Source organism: Loxodonta africana, chromosome 18 (assembly GCF_030014295.1).
Source record: "Loxodonta africana isolate mLoxAfr1 chromosome 18, mLoxAfr1.hap2, whole genome shotgun sequence".
Lineage (NCBI taxonomy): Eukaryota > Metazoa > Chordata > Mammalia > Proboscidea > Elephantidae > Loxodonta > Loxodonta africana.
The window spans coordinates 15,156,508-15,184,372 of NC_087359.1; the positions used below are offsets into that span (position 1 = coordinate 15,156,508).

The window sequence follows — 27,865 nt, forward strand, 5'->3', positions numbered from 1 at the left end:
AAACTTGAATTCTTCTCGACAGGTAAGCCTGCTGGGAGAGACCAGAGCCTGGTTTTTGCTTCACCTGCCTTTAAACAGTGTCCTTGAAAAATAAGTCTTCTTGCAAAGGAGAATGAAGAACACCAAGGTCACACGACAACTAAGAGCCCAAGAGACAGAAAGGGCCACATGAACCAGAGACCTACATCATCCTGAGACCAGAAGAACTAGTTGGTGCCCGGCCACAACTGATGACTGCCCTGACAGGGAGCACAATAGAGAACCCCTGAGGGAGCAGGAGATCAGTGGGATGCAGACCCCAAATTCTCATAAAAAGACCATACTTAATGGTCTGACTGAGACTAGAGGAATCCCGGCGGTCATGGTCCCCAAATCTTCTGTTGGCACAGGACAGGAACCATCCCCGAAGACAACTCATCAGACATGAAAGAGACTGGACAGTGGGTAGGAGAGAGATGCTGATGAAGAGTGAGCTAATTATATCAAGTGGTCACTTGAGACTGTGTTGGCATCTCCTGTCTGGAGGGGGGATGGGAGGATAGAAGAGAGTTGGAAGCTGGCAAAATTGTCACGAAAGGAGAGACTGGAAGGGCTGACTCATTAGGGGGAGAGCAAGTGGGAGTATGGAGTAAGATGTATATAAACTTATATGTGACAGACTGACTTGATTTGTAAACGTTCACTTGAAGCTCAATAAAGTTAATAAAAAAAAAAAAGTCTTCTTACTTTCAGATATTTTAAAATAAACTCGAATATGTAAGGAGACCTGGTGGTGCAGTGGTTAAGAGCTCAGCTGCTAACCAAAAGGCCGGCAGTTCGAATTCACCAGCTGCTCCTTGGAAACCCTATGGAACAGTTCTACTCTGTCCTACAGAAAAAAATATATATATATATAGGGTCACTACAAATTGGAATCAACTCGACAGCAACAGGTTTGGTTTTCGGTGAATTTACGTTTCCTAAGTTGCTCTGAAGGAGTTTAGGAATGAAATACAGTGAAACCTGCAAAAGCTGGCACTCATGTGAGGCAGAAACCTGTCAGAGAAGGGAAGTTCAAATACTTTTCACTAATAGTGACAGAAAAGTGGTAAGACTGCACCCTGCCCAAGGTTGAAAACTTGTGAGACCCAGAAAACCATGGCAGTCCTGTCGAGTTCCGGCTCTCACAGGTTTCACTGTATCAGGCAACTTTTCAGGAGTTAAACTACTTGGGGTGTGGATGCGGCTGTGAGCCCACGGCTGGGGCAGCGAGCTGACGCTCCTGCGGTATTTCTTATAGCTACAGGCAGGTGCCAGGGTATCTGACAGGCCCAACGCTGTGAGGATGACGAGAAGGGGACATGAACTGTGAGCAGGACAGACTGCTTGGTAGGGAAAAGAGCAATCAGCAGAAGTGCGACCAAGTGTGTGCATTTCTAACAGTGTGCCTTCCGGGGGAATACGGGGACCAAGGGCGCTCACCGAGAGGGTAAGGAGCGAAGGTGCTGGGTGAAGACGGCTGTTCTTTGGTCTGCAGGTCGGGGAGGCCGGGCGCCTGGGGATGGGGGGGGAAGCTGTCCATGGCCGATTTGCCTGCAGAGGGGTGCAGGGACAGGTGCGGCGGGGGTGGTGGCTGCTTCACAAGCAGGGCCTGGGCCAGCTGGCGCTGGTGCTGCTGGATCTGCTGCTGCAGGTTAGTGATTGTGCGCGCAACCTGGCGGCCGGAGATGTGTGTGTTAGCGAGGCTGGACGCGAGGTCCCTCCCCCCCCCGCCCCCCCCCGTCTTGGCCACCTCCTCCCAAACCATGAGGAAGTCCACTTGGTGACACTCACTTGCTGCTCCTGCTGTCTCATGGGTCCGGAAACATTACGCTGGGCCTGTAACATCTGCTGCTGGATCTGTAAACGTTGGTATGCCTGTAGACAAGGAAGAGAGCCAAAGTATCACACGGTGACCACCAACCTAAGCTCAACTCCTGTATGTTACTGACAAGTTAAAAAAGAGGAAACGGCCAAGGGGCTTGGCCTCCTGACCACGCAGTGGTTGAAGCACGTTGTGGGGGCACAAGGCATTTTTAAAAGGATACATGTCTCACACCAAGATGTGTTTAGGGCATGGATTTTTAACGGGTAACTCAACAACACCCCTGCTTAGTGTTGGCAATGAAGTTTGCCAGCAAATATTTCTTGGTTAACGAGGAGATCAAAATTCTTTTGCTTGGTTCATACAAACTAAAAATAAAAGAATGAGGGAAAGATGAAAGGAAAAAAAAAGAAGTATCCTTATAACGGTATAGACTAAAGTTGTCCAGACGGCCCAGTAATTTAGCAGAACACTGGTGACAAGCTGTGGGAACAATCAGAGCATACCCAAGATTCACACTGCCGCGCAATGAGGCGGCCACATGTTCTCAGTCCCCGTCGCGGAACTAAGCTGAGAGCGAGCCTGAGACACAGACGTGGGCACTTCTGTCCCAAAGACCTGCCACCCACAACACTGGCTGAAAGTACTGTCAGTGATGCTCTCTGTAGCCTGACACAAAAGGGTTTGATCATTTCATTGTTTTAAAATATTGATGAAATACTGTACTTAACTTCCATATCACATGGATTTTTGTGCATTTTTGGTAAGAGGGTCTATTAAAATAGAATCTAGATAGAGGGAGAGATCATACCATTGGACACGCCTCCTTTATGTGAACATTATGGAGAAACAAAATGTGTCACTTAAGTGAATCCTTGTAGGTCCTAAAATTGAGCATTAAAACTTTGTTCTACCCATGTTCGTGGAACAACTTTTTAAAAACAGAACATGTTTTTAAAATAGGATGTATTAGACAAAATTTGACATTTTCTTGATATCTTTCACACCACAGGGACTCAACAAAAAATTACTGTAAAAACATGAGACTTTAGAAATCAGCATGACACAAACCGCTGCGTCATGTCAGAATACAGAAGACTCTTCCATGTCATCAAGGGTGTAAAGAGCTATTTTCCTCTACAGTAATAGTTTCAAATGTGCTTTTTAAACTGTGCCTAATTTTAGTATTTTGCTTTCCTTCTCTGTGGTCAGGGGTCTCTTCTTGTGGCCCCAGTATTAAAACAATAGTGCCTGACACTCGAATGACCTGGCCACAGTGGTGCCAGGCCTCCCGCGTCATCAGCACAGGGCCATGAGGCACTGCTGCCCCCATGTATGTTGATCAAGAAACGCCCAGAGCTCTCTACTTGGTGAGTGCCTCAGCCTATGGCACCTGCCCCAGGACGTGCTCGTCTGTGGCCTACACTCACTGGCAAACCAGACCCCTCAGCCTGTTAGACGCATGGCTAACAAAGATACAAGGAAGGACTGAGGGCCGGAGCTCCCTAGGAGGAAAGGCTTTATGTCAATGGTCTTGTCTATCAGAGGCCTACTGGGTTGCTTCTTTCATGGTTGTTGGTCATTTCCCAGGAGATGAAATTGCTAGAAAAGACTTCTAAATAAATCAGGTGTCAACATATTAAAGAACGGGATGATATAGTTGGTCCTGTAATGTATATAAATTTAGTATGCATCTGGTAACATGATGACATGGCATTTTACAGTAAAAGCTGTAAGACTTTGAAAATTAAAAAATTCAAAATACATTGCACATTGCAAAGCTTTCAAGAATTATTAGGCTATGCCAGCCTTTCTCAACCAGGGTTCTGCAAGAGAATTAAGTCCAAGTGCCCTAAGGCATTTACTAACTTCTCTCCTGAGCTTCTACAATGCTATTTATGTTCCATCCTTGGAAGAACAGAGAAAAGAGTCACTCGAATGATTTTCTGTGTCCTGTGGTTCAGATGAGAAAGGCTGGTTGAGGGATCAAGCTAAAAGGCACACCAGACGAGAAGATCTAGTAGGCTTTCTGAACATAAAGGGGCCAAAGGATTTACAAAGGTTAGTAAAAACACCCTCGAGTGACAAAATTCCTCAGCCTTTAATAGTTGGAGAGCTGCAGGGCCCAACATGAAGAAAGGCACTCTACTAACTACTTCCGTCAGTCAGTCTGTGTGTTGCTGGCATGGTCTGTGAGCAGAGCGCTTGCTGCCTCTTGTTGTGTAACCTCAGTAGCCTGGCCACTCACCAGCTGCAGCTGATAGAGCTGGTTCAACATCGTCATATGCTGAGGGTTAATTGGCGAGGTCAATAGTGCAGGGTTGAGACCAATGTTTTTTGCTGCAAACTGCAAAAGCTGTGCTTGAACCTGTGCAACACAAAACATACCGGTAAGCACCGAAGTTTTTGAGACTCAAGACTGATTATTGAAAAGACAATTTTACTTGTCTCACGGGTAATCGTCAAAGGCCATTAAAAACGGATGGACATTTTAACATTAGCAGTAACATGCTTTTGTGAAGAACCACAAGGAAAGAATTAAAGAATAAAGAAAAGAAAGTGATAGCTGTCTCCACATGTTGTAGGTGTAAATGAACTTTCTACGGTTCGGGGTCTGATTTCATACTGTGTCAATGAAAACGGACCAGGTTTCCCACGGACAGGCGGCACGTGAGACTGGAGAGTGAGGTGAGAAATCAGGCAAGAAGCCATTCTTGCTTGGCGGGGCACAATGAGAGGGGGCAGCTGCTCACTCCTCACAGGCAACCTGGAGCAGCCACCGAGAGTGCTGTAGATCGTGCCACGCCACCCTCACAAGAGGTTCAGACCCAGGGCGACCCTCCCTCCTTGTACCTGTCACCAGCACCCTATTCTCTCAACCCTCTCTCGACATCCCTACATCCATAAGCCCCACTCAATGCTCTGTGCTCAGCAAGCTGTCTACTCTCTGCTTGTGGATGTTCCTCCTGTGCCACCGACTCTGGCACGTTCAAGTGCACCGCGGCCGCTGGCCTCCTCCCACACAGGGGCCTCCGCAGCTGGAATTCCCGCTCTGGAACAAGCTTTCCAAAGCGTGACAAGTGCGGCTACGGTAGAGGTAGGCAAGGTGATTTCAGGTGGGCTGTGGGCGAGCATTTAAGAAACCTAATAGTTAGCTAAAGTGTATTAGAAAAACGTTGACATCTAAAAATAAATTTATTTAAACTAAAAAGGTGAGTCAATTTAAAGAAAAACCAGGATGTGACAAGGACAAGTGGTCTGGCGACACAGAGGCCAAGAGTGCTGGTGTGTGGATGACAGGTCTGGGAGCCGCCAGGCGGACTGCCAGTGGCCCCTCAGTGTCTGTTCCCATCTACTGATGGGGCTGCCTGGCCACCTCTGGCCTCCTTCCTATAGGCCCCATCTGTTCTCTCCGCACCGTGGCATGAGAAAGAAATCACGTCTCTTACTCAGTCCTTGACTACTTCTAGATGGTTTATTTTACACCCTAAGCTATACTTTAAGGAGCCCTGGTGGCACCGTGGTTAAGTGCTTGGCTGCTTACCAAAAAGTCGGTGGTTGGATGCCACCAGTGGCTCCTCGGGAGGAAGATGCGGTAGTCTGCTTCCGTAAAGGCTATAGCCTTGGAAACCCTATGGGGCAGTTCTACTCTGTCCTTCAGGGTCACTATGAGTCTTAATCGACTCAATGGCAGTGGGAAAGTAATATTTAGCCTGTCAGTTTCCCCTCCTAGGTAAATGCACTGCGCGCACCTGAATAATTTTCTCAGAAAAGACCAGGACAAAATCATGTATCGACAGCAGTGTCAGGTCCATCTTTCCCCGTCACTGTTGCTCCGACCAGATGGCTGCCAGCCCTGGTTTGCGTGGCTGAGGCACTCCACGGAGTGAGTGCTGAAGTCTCCAGAAGCGGGGGACAAACGAGGAGGCCTCCTCTCAGATGCGGGCTCACCCCACTCTCACTTTAAAACACGACCGCTCGGTGATACCAGACCCCTCCCCACACACACGTCTGGGCCTCCCCGGCTGGCGGCTATGGGTCTGACCTGAGGGGATAGAAACTGAGGCACTTGAGCACGGAGACTGGGCTGGGAGGAGCTGAGAGGCTGAGCTGGCGGTTGCTGCGGCTGTTGCATGGTCCTGGCTTGTGCTGCTCCGCTATTGCCAAACATACCCAGATTGCCACTCGGTATCTGGAGAGAGACCCAAGCAGGGCGCAGTTACCAGGTGAGGAGTCACATGTGCATTACCTGCAGGTGGGTGTAATTATTTGCTTCCTACATGTAAAGGCTCACTTGTTTCTACCTTCTCCTAGTGTCTACCTGCACCATGCTGAGCTTGTCACCTGTGCAGTTTCCAAGGTTATGTGATGAAGGCCAGCCTGGGAGTCTGGCACGTGATTTAACTCACAGGAATCACCGGCATTGCCAGTTCTACAGTGTCCCTAACCAGGCTGTGGCACTCAAAGACTCTTTAACAAAGGGTGTTTCCAAAGAGCTGCATACATAGCTACTCAGATAATTTACATGTCCAAAGGAATACATATGCTAACAGTTAAAGAATAATGTGAGGGCATCACTAACCCTAGAGAAAAACAAATTTTTCAAATAGGAAGTATCACTTACTTCAACAAACCCTGATGTGTAAAAAAAATCGGCAAACTCAGTAGTTAATTTTGTGTTTTTCTACAGGTTTTAGTTATAATTTCTCCTCTGCTGTGATGAGTTACCTAGCAAAGAGGAGAAGAAAAGTGACAGCTCTTCTTGAGGAGAGTGGCATGAAAGGTCTGAGCAGCAATCCTGCTCCACATGCCAAAGACTCGGGCCCACCCTGGCTGGCTGGGTGACTTTAAATGCTCAGGGGCTAACTGAAAGGTCGGTGGTTGGATCTCACCAGCAGCTCAGTGGGAGAAAAGACCTGGCGATCTGCTCCTGTAAAGATTACAGCCTAGGAAACCCTATGGGGCAGTTCTACTCTGTCATATGGGGTCGTTATGAGTCAGAATCTACTCAACTGCATACCACCACCACCAGGGTTAGCAATACAAGATCATACAAACTGGGTACTATGGAAGGTGGGGAGCAGTGTTACTGTTAATTACACAGTGATGACCGCGGACTTTGGGGGGCTACTGCTCGGCCATCCCAAGGGCATCTTTTAAAGATTAAGTCCCAAAGGTGTGTGTGTGTGAACCTCATTTCTAAGAAAATCAATGGAAAGAAGTTCTGCAGATGGGAAAGGCACTGTTTGTCTGCATCTCATTTCACATCTGAGAATCTGCAGCAGAAGTGAGATAAAGCAGCTGACAGTCCAAACCCCTGGGCCGTCCCTCTGTAACTTCCAACACAGCGATTTTCACCTTTCCCAAAGAGCGGTAAGGTCGGGGAGAAGTGCCAGTACGAGGCTGTAAAAACCACAGAGAGAACCTTAGGACAGAAGCCGCCCCTCCTGGGAAGATGAGCAGAATGCAGTGTTTCCTACAGATCAGCACAGTCCAAGTTTTGAATGCCAGGAGGAATAGGACTGGCACCAGCCAGATCCACGGATGGGTCTGGGACACGGAGCCGACTCTGCAGTATATATCACTTAAACTAGCATAATGTTTGTGCCAAGAGGGCTGAGAATTCAAATACTTTTTAGGTAAGTGTAAGAGTAAATATAATTTTGAAGCATTTCCTTTAACATGATTACATTTTAAGAACTGTGACTCAACTCTAGGTAATCATCTGGAGGAAACCTTTACAGTGTTTCAACCAACTCTTACATATCCGAGTCTATTTTAAAATACAGGCAACTAACTAAAAGTACGAAGGTTTACTTTTCAAGCACACCATTTAAAGGCAGAGGAAGCAAAAACCAGGCTCTGGTCTCTCCCAACAGTCTTACCTGTCGAGAAGAATTCAAGTTTTGCACGCCCAGCCCTGAGGCAATCCCACCCAGGGTCTGACCAGGGAGTGCGCTGTTTGAAAGGGGGAGCTTCAGGCTTGGTGAAGGCAAAAATGGTGAAGGAGTGGTCTCTTCCACGAGGCCGCCGTCCTGGTTGAAGAGAGAGGGGGTGAGCTGCGTGCAAGGCCCACCAGCAGACAAAGCACAGCATGGTTTCCCAGGGAGATACAAGTGTATGGGTGAATAAGGAATTAAAAGATCAAAAAGTGTGGATAATAAATGAACGGAGAATATGGGCAAAAGCAAGAGGGGAAAAAGAGAAACGGGATTAAGATGCTGTTTCACTTTTTAAAATACTTTACAAACCCATGTTAACCTGTAACATTCTTAGTCACTGCTGGCCCTGTGGGGCACGAGGAAGGAGAAGGGGATAGAAAATGTGGCAAAAGCTTTTTTATTTGGAACACACGTCACACACAGCCCTATCATCTTCAGACAGGTTCCTTCTGGGAAGTTATTTGCCAAGGACTAGGAATGCATTAGGTTGAGTCTGCTGACATTCAACTGGTTTGACTTGGTTCAGTCTTACAAAACCAAAAACCCATGGCCATGGAGTTGATTCAGACTCACAGGGACCCTACAGGACAGAATTGAACTGCCCCATAGGATTTCCAAGCAGCGGCTGGTGGATTCGAACTGCCGACCTTTTGGTTAGCAGCTGAGCTATTAGTCACTGTGCCACCAGGGCCCTGGTTCACCCTTATACTAGATATAAAACACACACAGAATTCTATTTTGTTTTTTCTTTGTTTACATTTGTTGAGGCTGTACTATGTGCCAGGTGCTTTGCAAATTCATTTCAGTTAATCTTATACAAGCCTGCCAGGTAGGCAGCATTCGTCCACTGACCTTTAAGGCAGGGCAGTGATAGGTCAGCGCCCAAACTCAGGGGTGACTGCTTTGGCAAATACAACTACAGGATGCCCATTTAAACTGGAACGTCAGATGGACAACAAATCATTTCTTTAATGTAAGTATGTCCCCCCGGTTACTGACTATGTATCTGAAATTCAGCTTTATCTGGGCACCCCATCTTTTACCTGGGCCCTCAGCACATCAGCAAAGGGCACCCGCACTTGGCCCCCGCTCTCTCCCGCCCCACTGCACCCCACGGCAGAGCATGCTGGAGGACCATGTTTGTTTGAGAACAGAGGTAACTCCTCACTGCTCATACTCAGGCCCACCTGTGGATCCCCACCATTTTTAAAAACGTGTCCTTCCTTGTCTCAGTTTTGTTTTCCAGGTTCAACATTCTGACTGAGTTTAATGCGATGCTCTCTTCCCCCTTTGAGGTCACACCCATCTGGAGAGGGGGCCAATGTCCCATGCCTGAGCCCGAAAGGACTGAGCTGGTGCCTGGACTGTTCTGCCAGGAGGCACCTGCAGCGTTTGCTGGTGCAGGGGCTGACCCCAGCAAGGGCTGGCCAGGTGTATTGGCCAAGGCCACTCCCACTTCTGGTCCTTCCTCCGAGATTAAACCCATGACACACCATCTCTGGCTGGAAGGATGAGTATTTAAAATAAGATAGTAAAACAGGCTGACGGCCCCTGTCTACTGGACAGAATGAAGCAGAAGACCCTGGCAAGTTTATACAATACAAATGAAAAACCAGCTATCAATTTTGGTATTTTTCATTCCCAATAACTTCATATGAAATGCAACATTACCTCCTTCGAGTTAAATACTTACACACACACGCCTGTATGAGAAAAAACGAGTAAAAGTCACTTGAATATTGTATGTAGCCTAACGAGCTTTTATAGGCCTTGCATTAGGGACACAGTTGAAATGAAAATCAACTCCTGTTTGAAAAACAAATGACCAGCCCAGACCACTAAAATTCCTACCTTGTCAAGAAAGGTGGGGCGGTCCACGGAAGACTCTTTGGAGATTGGTGGGCGGCAGCCGAGGGGCTTGGTGACCATTCCATTATAGTCAGTCACTCCCAGTCCACGCTTGTCCACGTCCACCTTCTTTTCCAGCAGAGCGCCTGGAGCATGGCACACAAAAGGCACACGTGACACAAGGTGCTGGTGAGTGCTGAGTACTGAGACAGGCGGGAGCTGAGCCACTACAGCTCATGCCTCAGCAAGGACTGCAGGACCCTCCCGCCACAGAGAAAGGGGCGACTGGGGTGACGGGGCGCCTGGGTGCCTGGCTCTGCCATGGTCTCAGCCCCAGGCTTCTCAGGCTCCATCTGGGATCTGCTGCTCTGACCCCTGCCCCTGCTGCTCCCTCCAGCCACAATTCCACTTCCTGCTGGGAGGCGTTGTCCCCCACCAGGCTTGCCTCTTCCCGGCATGCAGGTATCCACTGTCCCTGTTCCTCTGACTTTGTCCACGGCTGTCACTTTCCACTTACTGAGTCCCTGTTATTTGTGGAGACTCTGCTAGCCGTGGGGGCACAGTTTCTGTCCTTACAGGTCTTTCAGTCTAGTGACCAGCATTAATTTAGCTCCTTTAATTTTCTGCTATTTCACAATCCTAAGAAGTTGATTCTCCCACAGCTCCAGCCCATAGTGATTTCTCCTCTGTCCTGGCAGCCTGCACCGTACACTCTGGCACTTGCCCTTGATTACACTGTGCACGTGGACACATTTAACATAACTACTACTACCAGGTAAAACACCTCAAGGACTAGAGTCTCTCATTCCTTGACAGAAAATCCTCTCCCAACACCAGTGGGTGCTTGGTCGGTGTGGCTGTGCTTCTTTGGCCCGAGAGCGCCCTCTGTGGTGTGAGGTCCAAGGTGAGCACCAACTGCATGCACTCCGCAAGCCATATCAGATGCTCTGAGTGTCACTGTCATGTCCCTCCAAAACAGATAGGAAACATGCTTCTATGTGGTGATGTTCTGGGGAAGATGAAAAGGCAGGCATGCTTCTGATGTGGCCCTGGCCGTTTGCCCCCAAAGTCCCGGTAGTCACGGGTGGCTTGTTCCTTGTCAGTGCCTGTCATGCCACTGTCCCTTCCTACCCTGCACCCCGCGTCCTCTGTGCCCAGCATGTGCTCAGCCACGAGGCCACGACAACAATAAAACGCGCTCTGAGAGTGACCACCTCACAGACTGGTACCTCTGGGAGTGACATTAAGCGTGTTCCATGACTTACTCATGGCCTGATCGAGATTCATACTGTTGCTCTTCAAGGCCTCTTCAGCTGGTTCTCTCTGGGCGGGAAACAGAGTTTTCATTAGGACTGTCTTCACAAAAGGAAGCGCTTGTTGGCAGGTTACCTGCTGTCGACTTAGAGAAATGGAAACACTTCAGCCCTGGAAACACTTCCCCACTGCTGAGGTTAGAGATAAATGTCAATTAAATAAAACACTGGTTAAAGGACAAATGTACTAAATTGATTTTGAGTTAAGAAATTGTATCAGACACTTCAAAACTAAGTGTGGAGTACCAATAGGACCCAGTGAGTGCTCTCGTCATCTACTGCACAGCCCTGGAGAACGACTCAGCAAGGGGGTGCTGGAGGGCACAGCCACGCTCACACGTCCTGGCTCTGCAGCCAGTAGCAAAGCCACTCTGGTGGGTCAGGTCAAAGTGGGAGAGTTTCATCCTCTGCCACAAGACACTATCTTCAACTACTTCTCATCAAGAAATGTAAAAAAAAAAAAGGAGGCCTATTTAGAGAATTCTCCCTATGACCGGGATGGACCGATTTCAGCTGAAGCTCAACCTTGGAGTATAACGCTAGATCATGGGTACAACGACCATCACAGCGTGGTCTCAATCAGTGGACGCGCAACCCTGGGTACAACGCTAGACCATCAGAGTGTGGTCTGAATGCTCTACCTGGCACTCACGCTTCTGCCCTCGTCAGGGTGGCAGCCTGTGCATGTGGGAGCAGCCCCCCGCCCCATACAGAGCTCATTCTACACTCACTCTTTCATGGGTATCCAAGGTCATCGACACGGAAATATTCTTTTGAATAAAGATTTGGAAAGAAGGTATATGAAGGGAACAAAGGGCAAATGTTGGTATCCCTCACTGTCTGAACGCCTGCTGTCAATCTTGGGAACCGAACAGAGGGTGATTCAATTTCAGATGACTGCCCTGTGATCCAACTCTCCCTACAGATTGTCTGAGACTCAGAAGCTACACAAGTTTGGGCAAGAGGCTTTTTCTTTGGTGGTCTGTCAATCTACTGCAAGAACTAATGAAAATTAACTTTTAATTATAAATTAGAAGAAAATATAAAGTTGTATAAACCAATGAAAATTAAAAATCATACAGCATTTTTTGTTCTAGGAAACTATGTGGATTTTTTCTGTAGACCAAGGCAACAATCCCTAACCAAAATTACCCAAGTAATATTGCCAATTGGGAATTTACAAGTTACATCACGTCAATAATCTCATTCCTCAAATACTCCCCCTTTCATATTATATATAACCAACATGCATAAGGAAAAACCAGGGCCCGTCATTTTGCGAAGCACGACTGGAACAGTAAAAGAAGGCCAGTCACCGGGAAGCCCATGTCGGTGAGTTGTTTGACGAGCCGCGTCAGGATCCAGGCCTCATCCTGCTTGCCGGATGTCTTCATGCCCTGGAATGGAGTGTGGGCACGGGAGACTGTTAGTTACACCTTAGTGCATTTCTTCTGCCTATGTTCACGGCGATTTAAGTCACAGAATCTTTTTGTATTAACATTGAATAGTTATGTGCTCCGGAAAGTTCCTGGCAGTGTTTTGTGGCCAGCACTACGGGCGCCAGCACTATGGGTACTAACACTATGGGTATCAACACTGTGGGTAATGCTTCAGGGTCAACTGGTAGGCTGATAAATGCATTTAACTTACGGACTTTAAGAAAGCAAGATAATCAGTTCTCTTCCCAAGGGAATTAACTTAGTTTACCACAAATACATACTACTTCCATTATCATATAATCACAAATGCTCTTTTGAACATGGGCCTATGCTAATAATACGTGAAGTTTACAAAAAATTACAGTTTTTGCCTTTTTATAAGCTTTGTTTAAGTTGACGAAATGCAGGGGCCTCATTCCAACAGAATGAAAAGGCAACTAGAAAGGAACAAAAAACCTATTAACTACTCTTTTCTTGGAGGCCTGGTGGCCCAGTGGTTAAGGGCTATGGCTGCTAACCAAAAGGTCGGCAGTCTCAAATCCACCAGACGCTCATTGGAAACCCTATGAGGCAGTTCTACTCTGTCGTACAGGGTCGCTATGAGTCGGAATGGACTCAATGGCAACAGGTTTGGTTTTACTCATTTCTTATAGTTGTACAACCTTTTTCCTTCCACGCAACTGGTTGCACATTATACATTTTTGTGTACCCTGCAGTTTTATTTAACAATATATTTTGTTAAATATATCAACATATATAGAATTTCATTAAAAAAAAAAAATTTGTTTAGCTTTCCATAATATGGATGTGGCGTAATTTAACTTGTTACCCCATCAACATACACTTAAATTTTCGTTTTTTAAAACTATATTTTCTACTATGAAAATGCTGCAATACAAAACTGTACGGCTGGACTTGCTATGGTGACTGGAAATGCGGGGTCACAGGGCTTACACAGACGTGTGTTTGACAGATAGTGCCAAACTGCCCCCACGTGCCCTTTTACAAGCTTTATTCTAAAAGATGACAAAAGGTAGGGTGTTTCCACGCCGACCAGCGGTGGGTAAGAGCCCCTGGTTTCCCCACAGTTCAGCGAACGCAGTGTGCTCACTCAACTTCTGTACGTTTGAGAGACGGAAAACGGCATCTGTCTGGGTTAAGAAGCCCTGGTGGTGCAGCGGTTAAAGCGACTGACTGCTAACTGACGTGCTGGTAGTTTCAAACCACTGGTTTTAATCCACAGGAGAAAGATGTGGCAGTCTGCTTCCGTAGAGATTTACAGCCTTGGAAACCCTGCGGGGCTGTTAAGAGTTGGAACAGACTCAATGGCAGTGGGGATTTTTTTGGGGTGGGGTGGGGTGGGGTGTTGTTTTAAGTCAAATTCTCTTTCACTTCAAGTGAAAGCCGTCTGTACTTCCTTTCCTGGGGGTCATCGAGTCACGTTCTTTGCTCATTTTTCTACTGGCCTCTTGGTTGTTTTTTCTTTTACGTCAGTTTCTAGGACCTCTTTACGTTTTAGGGAGGTCAATCCTTTCTCTAGGATATGAATTAGATATTTTTTTCCAGTTTGTCATCTGTCTTTGACTATGGAATTTTCTGTTATGCAGTTTTTATGTTTATCTACCGAAACTTGTAAATCTTTCATTTTAAGGCTTTTAGACTGTGGGCATAGTGAGAAAGGCCTCTCCCACTCCAAGACTACTTTTAAAGTTCTCTATTTTTTCATATTTAAATTTGCGATACACTTGGAATTCCTCTTGGTGTATACATGAACTGTGGGATCTAACGTAACTTTCCCCAGATGGCTGTGCATTTGTTTCAAAACTGCTTAATACTCTGCTTCAGGAGCTCTCAGAACCCCATTATGCTCCCTTTAGAACTGAGGACCCCAAAGAGCTTGTTTATTATGTGTGCTATACTGATCAATATTTACTGCATTAGAAATTAAAATGGAGAAATCTGAAAAATTTGTTTAAAAAACAAACCTACTATATGCTAAAATAAATAACATCTTTAATGAAAAAATGTATTTTCTAAAACAAAAAAACTTAGTGAGAATAGTGGCACTGTTTTACATTTTGGCAAATATCTTTAATGTCTGGCTTAATAGAAGCAGCTGGATTCTCATGTCTGTTTCTGCGTTCACTCTGCTGTGATGTCAATGTTATGTAGTCTCTGGAAAACTCCACTCTACATTAGGAGAGAAGGGGTGTGAAAGAAACAAAGTCTTAGTAGTAGTATGAAAATAGTTTTGACTGTGAGGACCCCTTGAAAGGGTCTCAGGGACCTCTAGGGGTCCTCAAACTATATTTTGAGAACCTCAGGCCTACATTCTTACCAGTAATTTGAAAGACCACTGTGACGGTTAACGTTATGTGTTAACTTGGCTAGGCTGTGACTCAGTGGTTGTGGCAGACACTTGACTGCCATAACATCATATAATCATCTTCCATGATGTAATCCTATGTGATCAGCCAATCAGTTGAAAGGGGAGTTTCCTTGGGGGGTGTGCCTTCCTCCAGTATATAAGTGGATGTTCTGGCAAAGCTCAGTCTCTCTTGACCCTGCACTCTTCTCGTTACCTGAACTCTAGTTCCTGGGACACAATCTGCAAAGTCTCTGGCCTCCCGCCTGATCTGCAGATTTTGGGTTTGCCAGCCCCCGCAATTCCGTGAGTCAGCAAAGAACTCCAGCCCGCTGCCTGACCTATGGATTTGGGACTTGCCACCCCCCATAACTGTGTGAACCATTTCCTTAAGTAAATCCCCTGTCTATACCAATCTCACTGGTTTTGCTCTTCCAGAGAATCCAGACTAGGACAACCACCTCTACCCTGAACGTGCGTTAAGTACTGCCAATGGTTGCGGTTTGCTTTCCTTGGTGGTGGGCACACCTTTTGAAGTCCTTTTTTGGGGGCATTGCCCCAGGAGCTGCAGGAGGAGGTGCTGTCTTGGGAAGCAGCGTTACCCCACATGTCTCCTTCTTCATCTTCCCACTGACTGGCGCTGAGGTTCATCTCGTCCCCACCGCTGCCCCAGCCTTCTTGCATAGATTTTGAAGCTAGAAAGAGAGTGGACAGGAACTCATCAAATTCCCCACCCCTGGGGTAGACCATACTTCACGATAATATAATTTAGGAGAAAAGGGGTGTATCATAACCTACTTTTACGATTTCATTTTCCCCAGACACAGGAGGTGAACTTCTCCTGTTAGATATGTGTGTATGTGTATGTATATACATTTTTCCTTCAAACTCCAGCTATCTGTGGTCTGTGGAGTTCCAAACTCCCGTAACAGACTGTAAATCATTTTGAAACAAAAACATCCTAAAAGTCAATCCTGGGGGGCTGCAGGAGAAGGTGGCAGTGTCCGTGTGGTATGAAAGGCTTACTGAAATGTAGAGTCCTGAAAAATGTCCCTGTCCTCCATGTGGCCCTCAAGCATTGGTTGTCACAAACCTGGAGCAGTGTGTCAGCCAGGTCAGTGCTCCCAAACATCCCCACAACGGAAAATCACCAGGATCACCAGCAGCAGACCGGAGGCTGGGCCTGAGCGTCTGCATTTCTGGTAACTGGGTCCTCAAGGACAAAGGACACAAATGGAACACACCACCTAAAAATGGACTGTGAGTCTACATACCCAGAAGCTCCTGTGTCCGTTAGATTTTTAATGAGAAACAATATGAGTGGAATATATAATTCCAGCAGGGTGGTGGCTATGAGGAACATACTATCCAGTGTTAGCAAAATAACAGGATACAAAACAGTGAAGTTGCATTTCAAGACCTAAGACATCTACTGATGTCCGAAGAAAATATGAAGCTTCTGTAGTCACCAGAATAATTAATTTTATCATCAAACTTGACTTAGACCAGGAACCTTCTAATTATGTTAATGTCTTAAGCATCACAATGCAAAACACCTACACACAACAAGAATCCAGCTCGGTAAGCACCACCTGGACATTTATGAGAATGTATATTTTGTATACTTATTCATTACATTTTCAGACAATGGGAAGAAAATGCAGCATGATGTTTTCTTCTTTTTTCAAGTTGCTTAAGCACAAACCTGGAGTATTCAAAGGAGAATTGTGTTTACAAGACAAAAACATGGTAAGAAGTGTACCACTGCTGTGAAGTAATACATGCTTTCAAAAATTAACCTCAAGAAAAAAAAGTGGCATGCTCTATCTGTCTTGCTCATGGAATTAGCAAGTTTAAAGAGGCAGGAACAGAGCACTAATGAAGAAGTATGGTTGTTACTAGCAGTATCAACCATCCATGCAAGATGGTTCTGATTCCTGTATTTATTTTAAACAGGGGGTTACGGAATTCTGTTAAAAGCAGGTCCTTTGTGTTTGTATCAGACACGGTAATTTTTTTTTTTTAATTAGGCATTTAAAAAAAAAGTGTGTTTCATGTGAAAGTTTACAGCTCAAGCCAGTGTTTCATACAAAAACTTATACACACTTTGCCATGTGACCCTAGTTGCCATCCCTAGAATGTGACAGCACACTCCTCCCTTCCACCCCGGATTTCCTGTGTCCATTTAACCAGCTCCTGTCCCTGTCTGCCTTCTCATCTCGCCTCCAGACAGGAGCTGCCCATTTAGTCCCATGTACCTACTGGAACCAAGAAGCACCCTCTTCAAGTACATCACATCATGTCTCACAGTCCAGTCTAATCTTTGTCGAAAAGTGGGCTTCGGGAATGGTTTTAGTTCTGGGTTAAGAGAGAGTCTGGGGACCATGTCTTCTGGGGTTCCTCCAGTCTCAGTCAGAGGATTAAGTCTGGTCTTTCTACTAGAATTTGAGTTCTGCACCCCACTCCTGTCCTGCTCCGTCAGGGATGGTAAACATTTGTTTTAATTCGTTTTGTTTAGAGTTAGTCTTAAAGTGTAAATAGAATGAGGGGTGCGTCCTAAAACATGAATTCTTAAAATTCAGTTAAGCCTCTCTCTGCATGAAAACACCAGGACCCATCCCTGATTTGCCTAGTCGGGCGGCAGATGCTGAGCTCACCTGGTTTGCACAGGGCTGGGGCAGCGGCAGGGGCACCAGCTCTCCCATAGGTCACTGCTGGCTCAGTGGGGTGGTCACCCCATCCGCTGCCACTGCTGGGGGGCTTCCCCCATGCTGCCGTGCCGTTGTCCACCAGGGTAGAAGGGGAGGGCGGCTCTCCCCAAGAATTTTCAGCCTTTGAATGAACATTAGGCATTTCTCCCCAGCCTGATGAAACTAAAGAGGGGACCAAAGGAGAGAGAAAATAATATAAGTGAAATGTAGAGAGAAAGTAAAAATGGTCACTTCAATTTCAAAAGTATGTTTGGAAACCCATCCTTGTTATTGCTGGGTGCCTGTCGAGGTGTTTCTGACTCACACCGACCCCAAGTGACAGAGTAGAACTGCCCCATAGGGTTTCCAACCTTTAAGGGAGCAGATCGCCAGGTCTTTCTCCAGTGGAGCTGCTGCGCCACCAGGGCTCCTTAATCTGCCTTTAGGATAGTTTTTAGTATCAAGTCTAAGGGAGACAAGCGTGCTAGGTCTGATCAGGTCTGTCTAGCTTTTTTAAGGTTGTGACTTTCTCACTCCTGACCCCGTCCCTCACTGAAAATTAAAAGTCCACTACAGACCGTAACGTCTACAGTATTTACAACATAACAGGGCTTAAAGAGAATAATTTAAAGCTAATGTTTAAGAAGTAGCTTGTTTTCCTTCTGGTATTATATGTAACGACACAAAAGAAATTTTGTCACATTATTCTTTTATAAGAAAAATTGGCAAGTTGTAAAGGTATACTGAAAAATTATCCTCGCATATCTTTGGACTAACCATCAGAGACAGAGATCAATTCACAGGGGCAAAGTAACGCGAAAACAGTAGATTAAACATGTCAAGACAGAGTGACAGCTAGAGAACACAGGGCCTTCCCGGGGCGCCACCCAGTGAACTGAGAAAGAGCAGGGTATTTGCTCTAGAAGATGCGGGGGGAGGTGAGGAACTGCAGGTCAGGTGGCCCCTGACAGGCTCACTGGCTACAAGGGCTTCTCAGCAACCTGTCCGTTCTGACCAGGGTCTTGCTCCTCATCGAGATTGTGACCTGACCCCATCATTCTGTGTCTGTGCACAGCGCACCCGACACTACTGGCAGTCACGCTGACACCTTGTCTCAGTTTCCATTTTACACAGATACGTTTTCTCAGAGGTAGAAATGTGAATATTTTAAATAGCAACTGAAGAATAGAAAGCATATTGCTCTGTCTGCAAGAGAAAAGCTTGTTATAAAATGCAAATAGCCACAAATCTTAAGTTATTTGGTCTTAACATGGATATTATGATCTCAATTACAAAGTTTATTAATTTTCTGACTAAAAGGGACACAGAACCAGTTCCCTTGAAGCTCTTTATTCTAATAAAATGCAATAATACTGATTGATGACAAAAGGACACGTAAGGTATGATGAATCACTTTAAATTACAAATTCTCCGCGGAGCAGTATATTATATAAATTGTTGCCAATAACCGGGGAGTTAATCCTAACCAGTTAGCGTGGCAACTGCTAACTATAATATTACCTGTAATTACAAAGAAAACAATAATGCATATTGATAGAAGTGGTTCTACAAACTGAAGGGATAAAATTAAATTAAAAATTAACATAAGTGATAAAAATGATTGATGTTTGAGGAAGTGAAAATAATTTAGGCATCGCTAAAGATCAATCAGCTGTAAGGAAAGTGATTTACTGTCGTAATTAAACGATGAATTCACCTGAAACATGTCTGCCATCACTACACCTCCTGTCTCTTTGAAAGGCACTACGGTGAGTACCTGGGTCACAACGAACATCCAACTCACAGACAAGTCGGACTTGCCCTTTAAGATTATGTACATTTTCCCCCACATTGAAATGATGGAACCAACCCCTACTCACAACAAGTTCTTCATCACCATCATCTTCACTTGCTACAGGAGCAGCTTTTAAATCACTGAAAATGTTGGAGCCTTTTTTGCACTAAAGTAAAGCTAATCATAAGAACCATACGCACCTGTTCCCACCTACCTACAAATTGGACTTAAAGACACACTTAGGAACGGATCGCGTTCATAACCTGGGGACTGCCTGTATTACAAATTATTTAACTAAGTCAAAGCCAAGAATAAATACGAAGGCCATGGCAATTGTAGATAATGGATTTATATCAAGAATTTTAAATTCCTACTAAAGCCAAGGAGCCCTAGTGGTGCAATGGTTAAGTGCTTGGCTGCTAACCGAAAGGCAGCAGTTTGAATCCACCTACTGGCTCCATGGGAGAAAGACCTAGCAATCTGCTCCCGTAAAGATAACAGCCAAGAAAATCCTACGGGGCAGTTCTACTCTGTCACACCTGGGGTCACTATGAGTCGAAAACTGACTTGTTGGCACTTAAGAATAACATCAAAAAAAAAAAAAAAAAAAAGCCTACTGAGTACAGAAGGCAAGTGATGCAAGCACCATGGTTCAAAATCTTAGAAACAAATGAAGAACCGCTTGGTTACTCGAATCAAGAAAAGACCACTTACGCTTTACGTTAATCTCTGGTGAGCATATGCCAGCTAACACACACAGAAGGGTGTGTGCGCCATTTGACACCCTAAAGGCTCCCGAGGGATGCTGAGAAAGGAAGCGTGCCAGATAACGCTGATGCAAAGTTAGCACTTTCAGTAGACAAGGAATTATCTGAAATAATACCATGAAAACAAACAATCTCCACTGCTCATTGTTGTTGGAGTCTGATATCCTTTTTGTTGATCATTTTACAGGGAGTCTTTAAAGCTGGGTTTACTGACACAACGAATTTCTCTCTTACATTTAAAATATTGACTTAAACCAACAAAATGGTCCTTCAAATACTACCCGCTTTTGGCAGAATACTTCTGTACTGCGGGGTTCAGAAATCATCATCTCCCTTCTTCAACTGAGCCAATAAGAGCTGGGAATAATCACAGCAACAATAATGAAATGGTGCCAGAAAATGCAGTTTTCATTCCATTTTAAAATATACATTTTTCATCTTTCTGTCAGAATGGAGAAAAAGTGCAGAAGTACTGTGCACCCAGACGACTGGCATAAAAAACGAACACCAAACAGAGACAGAGGCCACAGAGAACCAAAGGAATGAGGATCTTCACCTGACTTAGTGACTTCCGTCTTGAGCACTACAGACGGTTATGTCCATAGATGACATTCTTCTGTGAAGTAAGAAATCATTTTAGCTTGTCCCAAGGATGCCGCTCACATTGTTTTGTAAGAGTGACTCTGTGGTTATTAGTTGCTGTGGAGTAGGTTCCGAGTCACAGCGGCCCCACGTGTGCAGAGTAGAACTGCTTCATAGGTGTTCGAGACTATGGCCTTTCGGAAGCAGGTTGCCAGGCCTGTCTTCCAAGGTGCCTCTGAGTGGGTTTGAACTACCAACCTTTACGGCTAGTAGTAGAGCGCTTAACCATCTGTGCTACCCAGGGACTCTGTGTGACAGGCAGCCCTTTTTGGAAAGGAAGGTTCAGTTAAAAGGTGGCCAATTTTAATCAGGTGAAAGATAAAAATAAAGGACTAAAAATTCAATCCACTAAGCATTTACTGGGTGCCTGCCATGTGCTCAGCATTTTCAGCTGCTGATTTATGTAGTAATGAGATGGGATTTTGCTCCCACTCATGGCCTTAAACTTAATGTAAATTTGTTACAATCCTTGGTTGGCGTATGGAGGGATAGAGCTGAACTGGTATCTCACTACAATAAATCTTTCATGGTTGAAATCAAGACAGGTGTGTATATATGGTGAAGCTTCACACTGAAGTGCCCTGCTTCTCAGAAGGCAACAGACACTCTGGTTCCACATTCAGGGACTCTACTCGAGGGTCATGTACAAGAGCCCTTTTGACCAGCCGGCCCCTAGGGCCTCGAGCTGGACAGCACCCTCTCTAGGAAAAGCTTCTCTGCTGCCTTACTGGTCATCACACAGGGCGACACAGCATTAGGAACCAGAACACCTTAGTGTGTGGGATTCCCTTGTTTTATACATAGCACTTGCATCAATAAGCACTTTCTGCTCCTTCTGTAGTGGGACTTCCTATTTCCTGGTCCTCTGTCAGTTCCAGCCCCATTTCCCAAGACTCCCAAAACATAGGAAAGCAAAAAACAAAACAAAACCCTAAGGAAATCCAAAAGAAAAGCCCATATCCACAAAGAGCTCACTCAGATCATTCCTCTTTTAAGAACTATTTCATGGGGCTTAAAACAGAACTCATGACTTCTGGCTGGAGAGGTCCAGGGCACCTAGTTCTGAAGCTGTGGTGGGAGGACACCTGAGCTGTAACAGCATCTTGCTGATTCACTCCATCTGCAGGTGACTCTGTTTTTTTAAAAACCATCAATTTTATACCAAGGAAGGGTAAAAGAACAGGTGAGTTTCCAGATAGGCAGCCTTGGAGGGAGGACAACGTTCTGAGCTCCTGGCACTAATGGGACAGAGAAACAACACACAGACATGATTCTTCTACCCAGGCAGGGGCTTCCTCAATCCAAGTTTTTCCAAGTTGTAGTTTAGTGAATGGATGCTACGCCTCCTGTGTGATTAACTCACACTGCCTTTGCCTGTGTTGATACTCTCTGTGCTGGGAAATGAAGGTATAAAGCAAATACGGTATCACTAGACTAAAAAAGTACACAAACACAAAGTCAGGTCTGCCTCTCACTAAGCCTTTTCAACTTGCACGGAGAAGATGAGTGACCACTCTCAGAACAGCTGAGATGCACGGCCCTGGCTGATGAGGCAATCCTGAGGAGCACACGCAGTAAAATGGATTAAAAAAAAATCTTGAATATGACCCACACTACCAGTCCACTTCAGGCATATGGTACTAATATTTCACGTTCACCAATGTTGGACGACAAAACCCCGTGCACGATTTCATGGCCCTACTATGCTGCTGGTTTAGCTTGGAACAAGTGTACCATGACCTTCATACTTGATTTTAAATTAATTGTATAGTGACCTTTCCACATATCCTCCCAAACACACACACAGAGTTCTTTCTGATTACCTGAATGCTTTGTGAAACCTAACGGAGTTAAAGGATGAAAAACAATCAATCTCTGGGGGTTCTCCCTCAACCTCATCACCAGATTCAGATTCAACTGTAAGGACCTGTTACTCATCAAACGGTCTTATTAGTTAAAAATCAATGTTCTCCTGTGTGTGTGCAAATTGATTTTTTAAGTGTTGCAGGGTATTTCTTTCTAAGTGTACTAGATAATCAGTTAGCAAAGAATTTTTAGGATCTATTCTCAGTCCTTCAGAAACAGAAGCAAACACTTGGTTTGCACTTTCTCCCTTCGGCCACACCACTGGTTGTCAAAATAACAGACTGGTTCTGCCATGACTTCATAGCGTCTTCTGGACAGCAGGGGCCAAGTTAGCCAGCTTGGACTCCAGCAGCGAACTAAGCGATGGTGGCAAGGCTATAAGGAGAGGGGGGCGTGCTGTGCCAGCTTCCGGGCGTGGCAGCCCCTCAGCACCTCTTACTCTCCATGGAAAGGCAGGCCCAGGGGTATCTCTGTAGAGGATCACTGCTGTGCTACCTTCCGGTTTATGAAAGGACGCTGCCTTTCCTAAAACAATCATCACAGCCTTCCTAAGCTCATCAGAAAAACTAGTATCAATACCACAAGAATGGAACAAAAATGACTGTCCCACAGCATTTACTTCTGTAAAACTGGGTGCTCAAAGGTACGTATTTCAGAAACTTTTTTGTGAGACAGGAGAGATCAATACCTCTAAGTGATAATGATCAACAATTTAAAAAGCAAAACCCAAACTCTGACATTAGTGAAAATTTTGTAACATTAGCATAGGTCAACAGTAATACCAAAGAATTTTCTATTTATACGGTAAAACACCAACTGCATAAATACAAAAAATTCCTCAGTCATCGACGGGAAAGCTTTTTTCTCCCGAGTGGTGAATGCCAGTCAGCGGTGACCGCCAGCCTGAGGAGATGCAGGCCACTGGCTCACACCCAGCGTACTGCAGGGTGCTCCCGTTGCCCCCATCATGGACCCTGACTGCCCAGGTGTCAGAACCCAGACAAGGAGGGCGACGGGCTGACACTCATGGTAACAGAGAGGTGCAAGAAACAAGGGCATTGCCATCATAAGGAAGGTAACTGGTGTGGAAGCTTTTATGTTACGTCTCCTGGCTCAAAGAATTGCCTGGTCTAACAGACTTGGAAAGTGAGCAGCTTCGATTACTTGTAATTCCTGGGTGTGATCAACTCTGTTTTCGTTGCAAAGAACACTTGGTTCAGGACAGGCTGGAGTATCACAGGGATCGCCGAGCAGGAACACTCTCAGTGCAGCCCCTTCACGTCAATGGTACCCGCAAGTCCCAAAAGAGACTAACATTATAAAGAAGAAAAAGTAAGTCCACCGTAGCCGTGTAACACACTAAACATGACATCGTTTCTGCGCAGGGGCTTACCACACGCAAAAAAGTTTGCATGTTTTTTTTGTCTGTCTCTGTGAAGTCAAAGCTGCTCCTAGAGCGCTGCTCCAACAACAAAGTTACACTCGCCCACGGCCAGAGACCCCAAGGGGAGAACAGGATATGGAAACAAGTGCTGGCTTAGGACAGAGCAGTCAGAGAATATTTTTCTCCTTTGAAAACTGGCAGTAATATGTGCAATTGTTAAAAAAAAAAAATCTATACATAATTTTCATAACAAAGAGAATGATTCTGGCTGTTCTAAGTGAGAATGCCACCTTTATCCAGAGTAAAGCTCACATTCTTCGTCTACTAAAAACCAGCAAGAGTAGATCCAAGGGTAGCATATAAAAGAGGAAAAATGGTGAGCTAATGCAATGTGCTTCCAACCCTTGCAGGGTCTCACGGATGTAATGTCTGGGAAATGGCAGCCGGGAAAATTACACATCTAAGTGTTTACGTTAGTCATCAAAGCCTCCATGTTCTCAGCATCCGTCACCTTTAGCTGTCCAGCAACCAGACACAAGGGCACAGATGACAAAATCTTAAGGCACACGGGAATATTTTAAATTGCAAAGTAAAACATATTTAAGAGTGAACTTTAAAATTCTACATGAAGGGCTGGCAAACTATCTGCTCTTGTAAATAACGTCTGACTGGACTCAGCATGCTGATGACTCGCCTAGGGCTGCTTTCCGCTACAGCAGTGGCTGAGTGGCTCCAACAGAGGGTGCCTGGCCCACAAAGCTGAAAATATCTACTCTCTGGTCCTTTACAGAAAAAATTTGTTGACCTCTGTCCTCTGTAATTGTTCTTTTTGTCTAATGTTATTTTAAACATTGTATTTGCAAAATTCGACCTAGACTGTCTTCGTGTACAGTGCTTCTCAACGTTGGTCCTGGACAAGTGGTACTCACGCCACAGGGGAATTTACCAGGCTGTCAAATCCTGGGACCCACCCAGACCTACTACAACCGAAATTCTGGGCTGAAGCCCAGTTTAACAAGCCTGCAGGGTGATTCTGATGCAAGCTCAAGGGTGAGAACCACTGACATAATTTATAATATCAACTCCCCTAAACTCCAGTTGTTCTGTCATGTAACAGCCAATAAAACGGGTAGGGTTGAACTGCACTAAATAATATCCATAATCAGAAGTACCAAAAACAATTAAAAAATAAAACAAATGAAAGCTGGCAAATAATAGGCAAAAACAGCAGCACTGTCAGGTCTACCTTTCAACAATGGATTATCTAATATAATAACAAAGGCACAAAGAGCAAAAGACAAAATAAATAAATGAGACCTCATAAAGATCAAAAACTTTTGTTCATCAAAAGACTTTACCAAAAAAGTGAAAAGACAGGCTACTGACTGGGAGAGTAACTTTGGAAACCATACGTCTGACAAGAATCTAATAACCAAAATATATAAAAAACTTTGACAACTTAAAAACAAAAAGACAAATAACCTAAACATAAAATGGGCAAAAGACCTGAACAGACAGACATTTCACCAAAGAAAGCATTCAAACGACTACCAAACACATGAAAAGATGCTCGGCGTCATTAGCCATCAAAACTCATTGCTGTCAAGTCGGTTCTCGCTCACAGCGACCCTAATGGACAGAATAGAACTGCGCCAAAGGGTCTTCAAGGAGCGGCTGATGGATTTGAATTGCTGACATTTTTTTTACCAGCTGAGCTCTTACACCACTGCGCCACCAGGACTCCCATTAGCTATCAGAGATATGCAAATTAAAACCACAATGAGATACCATTTCAGTCCCACCAGGATGGCAAAAATCCTCACAACTGGATCAATAAGCAACATCATGATAAAGAAAAGACTGACCTTATGTCAAGGATTTCATTTTACTTGGATCCACGATCTACACCCAGGGAGGCAGCAGTCAAGAAATCAAAAGACAGCGCTGCATTGGGCAAATCTGCTGCAAAAGACCTCTTTAAAGTGTTGAAAAGCAAAGATGCCACTCTGAGGACTAAGGTGCACCTGACCCAAGCCACAGTGTTCTCAATCTCCTCATACGCATGTGAAAGCTGGATGATAAATAAGGAAAACCAAAGAAGAATTGAGGCCTTTGAATTGTGGTGTTGGTGAAGAATGTTGAATATACCATGGACTGCCAAAAGAACGAACAAGTCTATCTTGGAAGAAGTACAAGAATGCTCCTTAGAAGCAAGGATAGCAAGACTACATCTCACATACTTTGGACATGTTATTGGGAGGGTCCCTGGAGAAGGACATCGTGTTTCGTAGAGGGTCAGTGAAAAAGAGGAAGACCCTTAACAAGATGGATAGACACAGTGGCTGCAACAATGGGCTCAAGCATAGCAATGATTGTGAGGATAGTGCAGGACCAGGCAGTGTTCTGTTCTGTTGTACTCAAGGTTGCCATGAGTCAGAACTGACTCGATGGCACTTATCAACAACAAGCAGGATGGCTAAGATCAAAAAAAAATCCCATACAACAGAAAATAACAAATGTTGGCGAGGGTGTGGGGAAAATGGAACCGTCACCCATTAGCTGGCGGGAATGCAATATGGTACAGCCCTTGTGGAAAACAGTTTGGTGGTTCCAAAAATAAAACTAAAAATAGAACTACCACATGACCCAGAAATTCCACTCTTAGGTATATACCCAAAAGACTTGAAAGACTCAAAAAGAGATGTGTACATGAATGTTCATTGCAGCACTATTCACAACAGCTAAAAGGTGGAAACAATCTAAACACTCATCAACAGCTGAATGGATAAACACAGTGTGGTGCATCCATACAATGAAATGCTACTCAGCCAGTAGAAGAAATGAAGTCTCGATACAGGCTACAGTATGGATGAAGCTTGGACACATTTATGCTGAATGAAATAAGCCAATCACAAAAGGATAAATATTGTATGACCTCATTTACATAAAAAGACAAGGAATGGCAAGTGTATGGAGAACAAAGTTTATTAGTGGTTACCAGGGGTGGGAGGGAGTGGGAAATGGGGAGGTTAACAATAATGGAAAAATTGCATGGATTAAGGGTAGGGTTGCACAGCCGATTACTCTAACTGCTGTAAATACGTTGTACACCTATAAAAAGTTAAATTGGCAAACATTGTGTGATAGATTTATTTACGAGTGACCAAAAAAAAAAAAAAAGTAGTTGCTGAGTCTGCTTATGTACAACCACATACCTCATGGGATTTGGTTCCTTGGTTTGGAGGTTTAGGATCATGGTTTCACGGGACTTCCCAGCCAATTGGCCTGATAATGTGTTCAGTGCTTCTGTTTTGCCTCTTAGTCCATGGTGTAGTGTCTGGGGTCTTAAAACCTTACAAAAGGCCATCCAAGGCACAACAATTGGTCTCTATTCATCAGGAACAACAGAGGAAGAAGGAAAGTCAGGAAGAGAAGGATGATATGGAATGTGTGGCTAATGGCCTCCAATGAACAACTAACTGCCTCCTTGCCGTGAGACCAGAATTGGATGGTGCCCGGCTACCATTACTGAACACTTTGATCAAAGATTCCATAAAAGAATCCTTATCAAAAGGTGAAAAATGCAGAACAGATTTCAAATTCTCATGGACCCTAGACTTTATACAGCCATGGACAGTGGATAAACCCCTGAAACTACTGCTCTGAGATAATCTTTAAACCTTAAATCAAAAATATTCCCTGAAGTCATCCTAAAACCAAAAAATAGTTTGGCTTAACTAGTTAAAAACATCTGCCTTGAGCATTATGGAAACCCTGGTGGCAAGGGGGTTAAGAGCTACGGCTGCTAATCAAAAGGTGGGCAGTTTGAATCCACCAGGTGCTTCTTGGAAACCATATGGGGCAGTTCTACTCTGTCCTATAGGGTCACTATGAGTTGGAATAGACTCATTGGAAACTGGTTTGGTTTTTACAGTTTTTGAGCATTACGCTCTTTTAAGAACTATCTATAT

At 44.9% G+C, this 27,865-nt stretch overlaps 1 protein-coding gene across 9 annotated transcripts in view; it reads right to left on the reverse strand.

Annotated features, from left to right (window-relative positions):
* TNRC6C (trinucleotide repeat containing adaptor 6C) overlaps positions 1-27,865 on the reverse strand; it is a 124,069-nt gene that overhangs the window by 12,935 nt on the left and 83,269 nt on the right. For 6 of the 9 annotated variants that reach the window (XM_064270653.1, XM_064270650.1, XM_064270652.1 and 3 more), the window contains 10 exons: positions 17,408-17,623; positions 15,279-15,445; positions 12,263-12,343; positions 10,899-10,956; positions 9,637-9,779; positions 7,729-7,878; positions 5,889-6,035; positions 4,092-4,211; positions 1,813-1,896; positions 1,462-1,693 (listed from right to left, as the gene is read on the reverse strand). In XM_064270653.1, coding sequence (XP_064126723.1) covers positions 1,462-1,693; positions 1,813-1,896; positions 4,092-4,211; positions 5,889-6,035; positions 7,729-7,878; positions 9,637-9,779; positions 10,899-10,956; positions 12,263-12,343; positions 15,279-15,445; positions 17,408-17,623 — 1,398 coding nt within the window. The remainder of the gene's footprint in view (positions 1-1,461; positions 1,694-1,812; positions 1,897-4,091; positions 4,212-5,888; positions 6,036-7,728; positions 7,879-9,636; positions 9,780-10,898; positions 10,957-12,262; positions 12,344-15,278; positions 15,446-17,407; positions 17,624-27,865) is intronic. The other 3 variants (XM_023556855.2, XM_023556854.2, XM_064270651.1) reach the window with 3 other exon arrangements.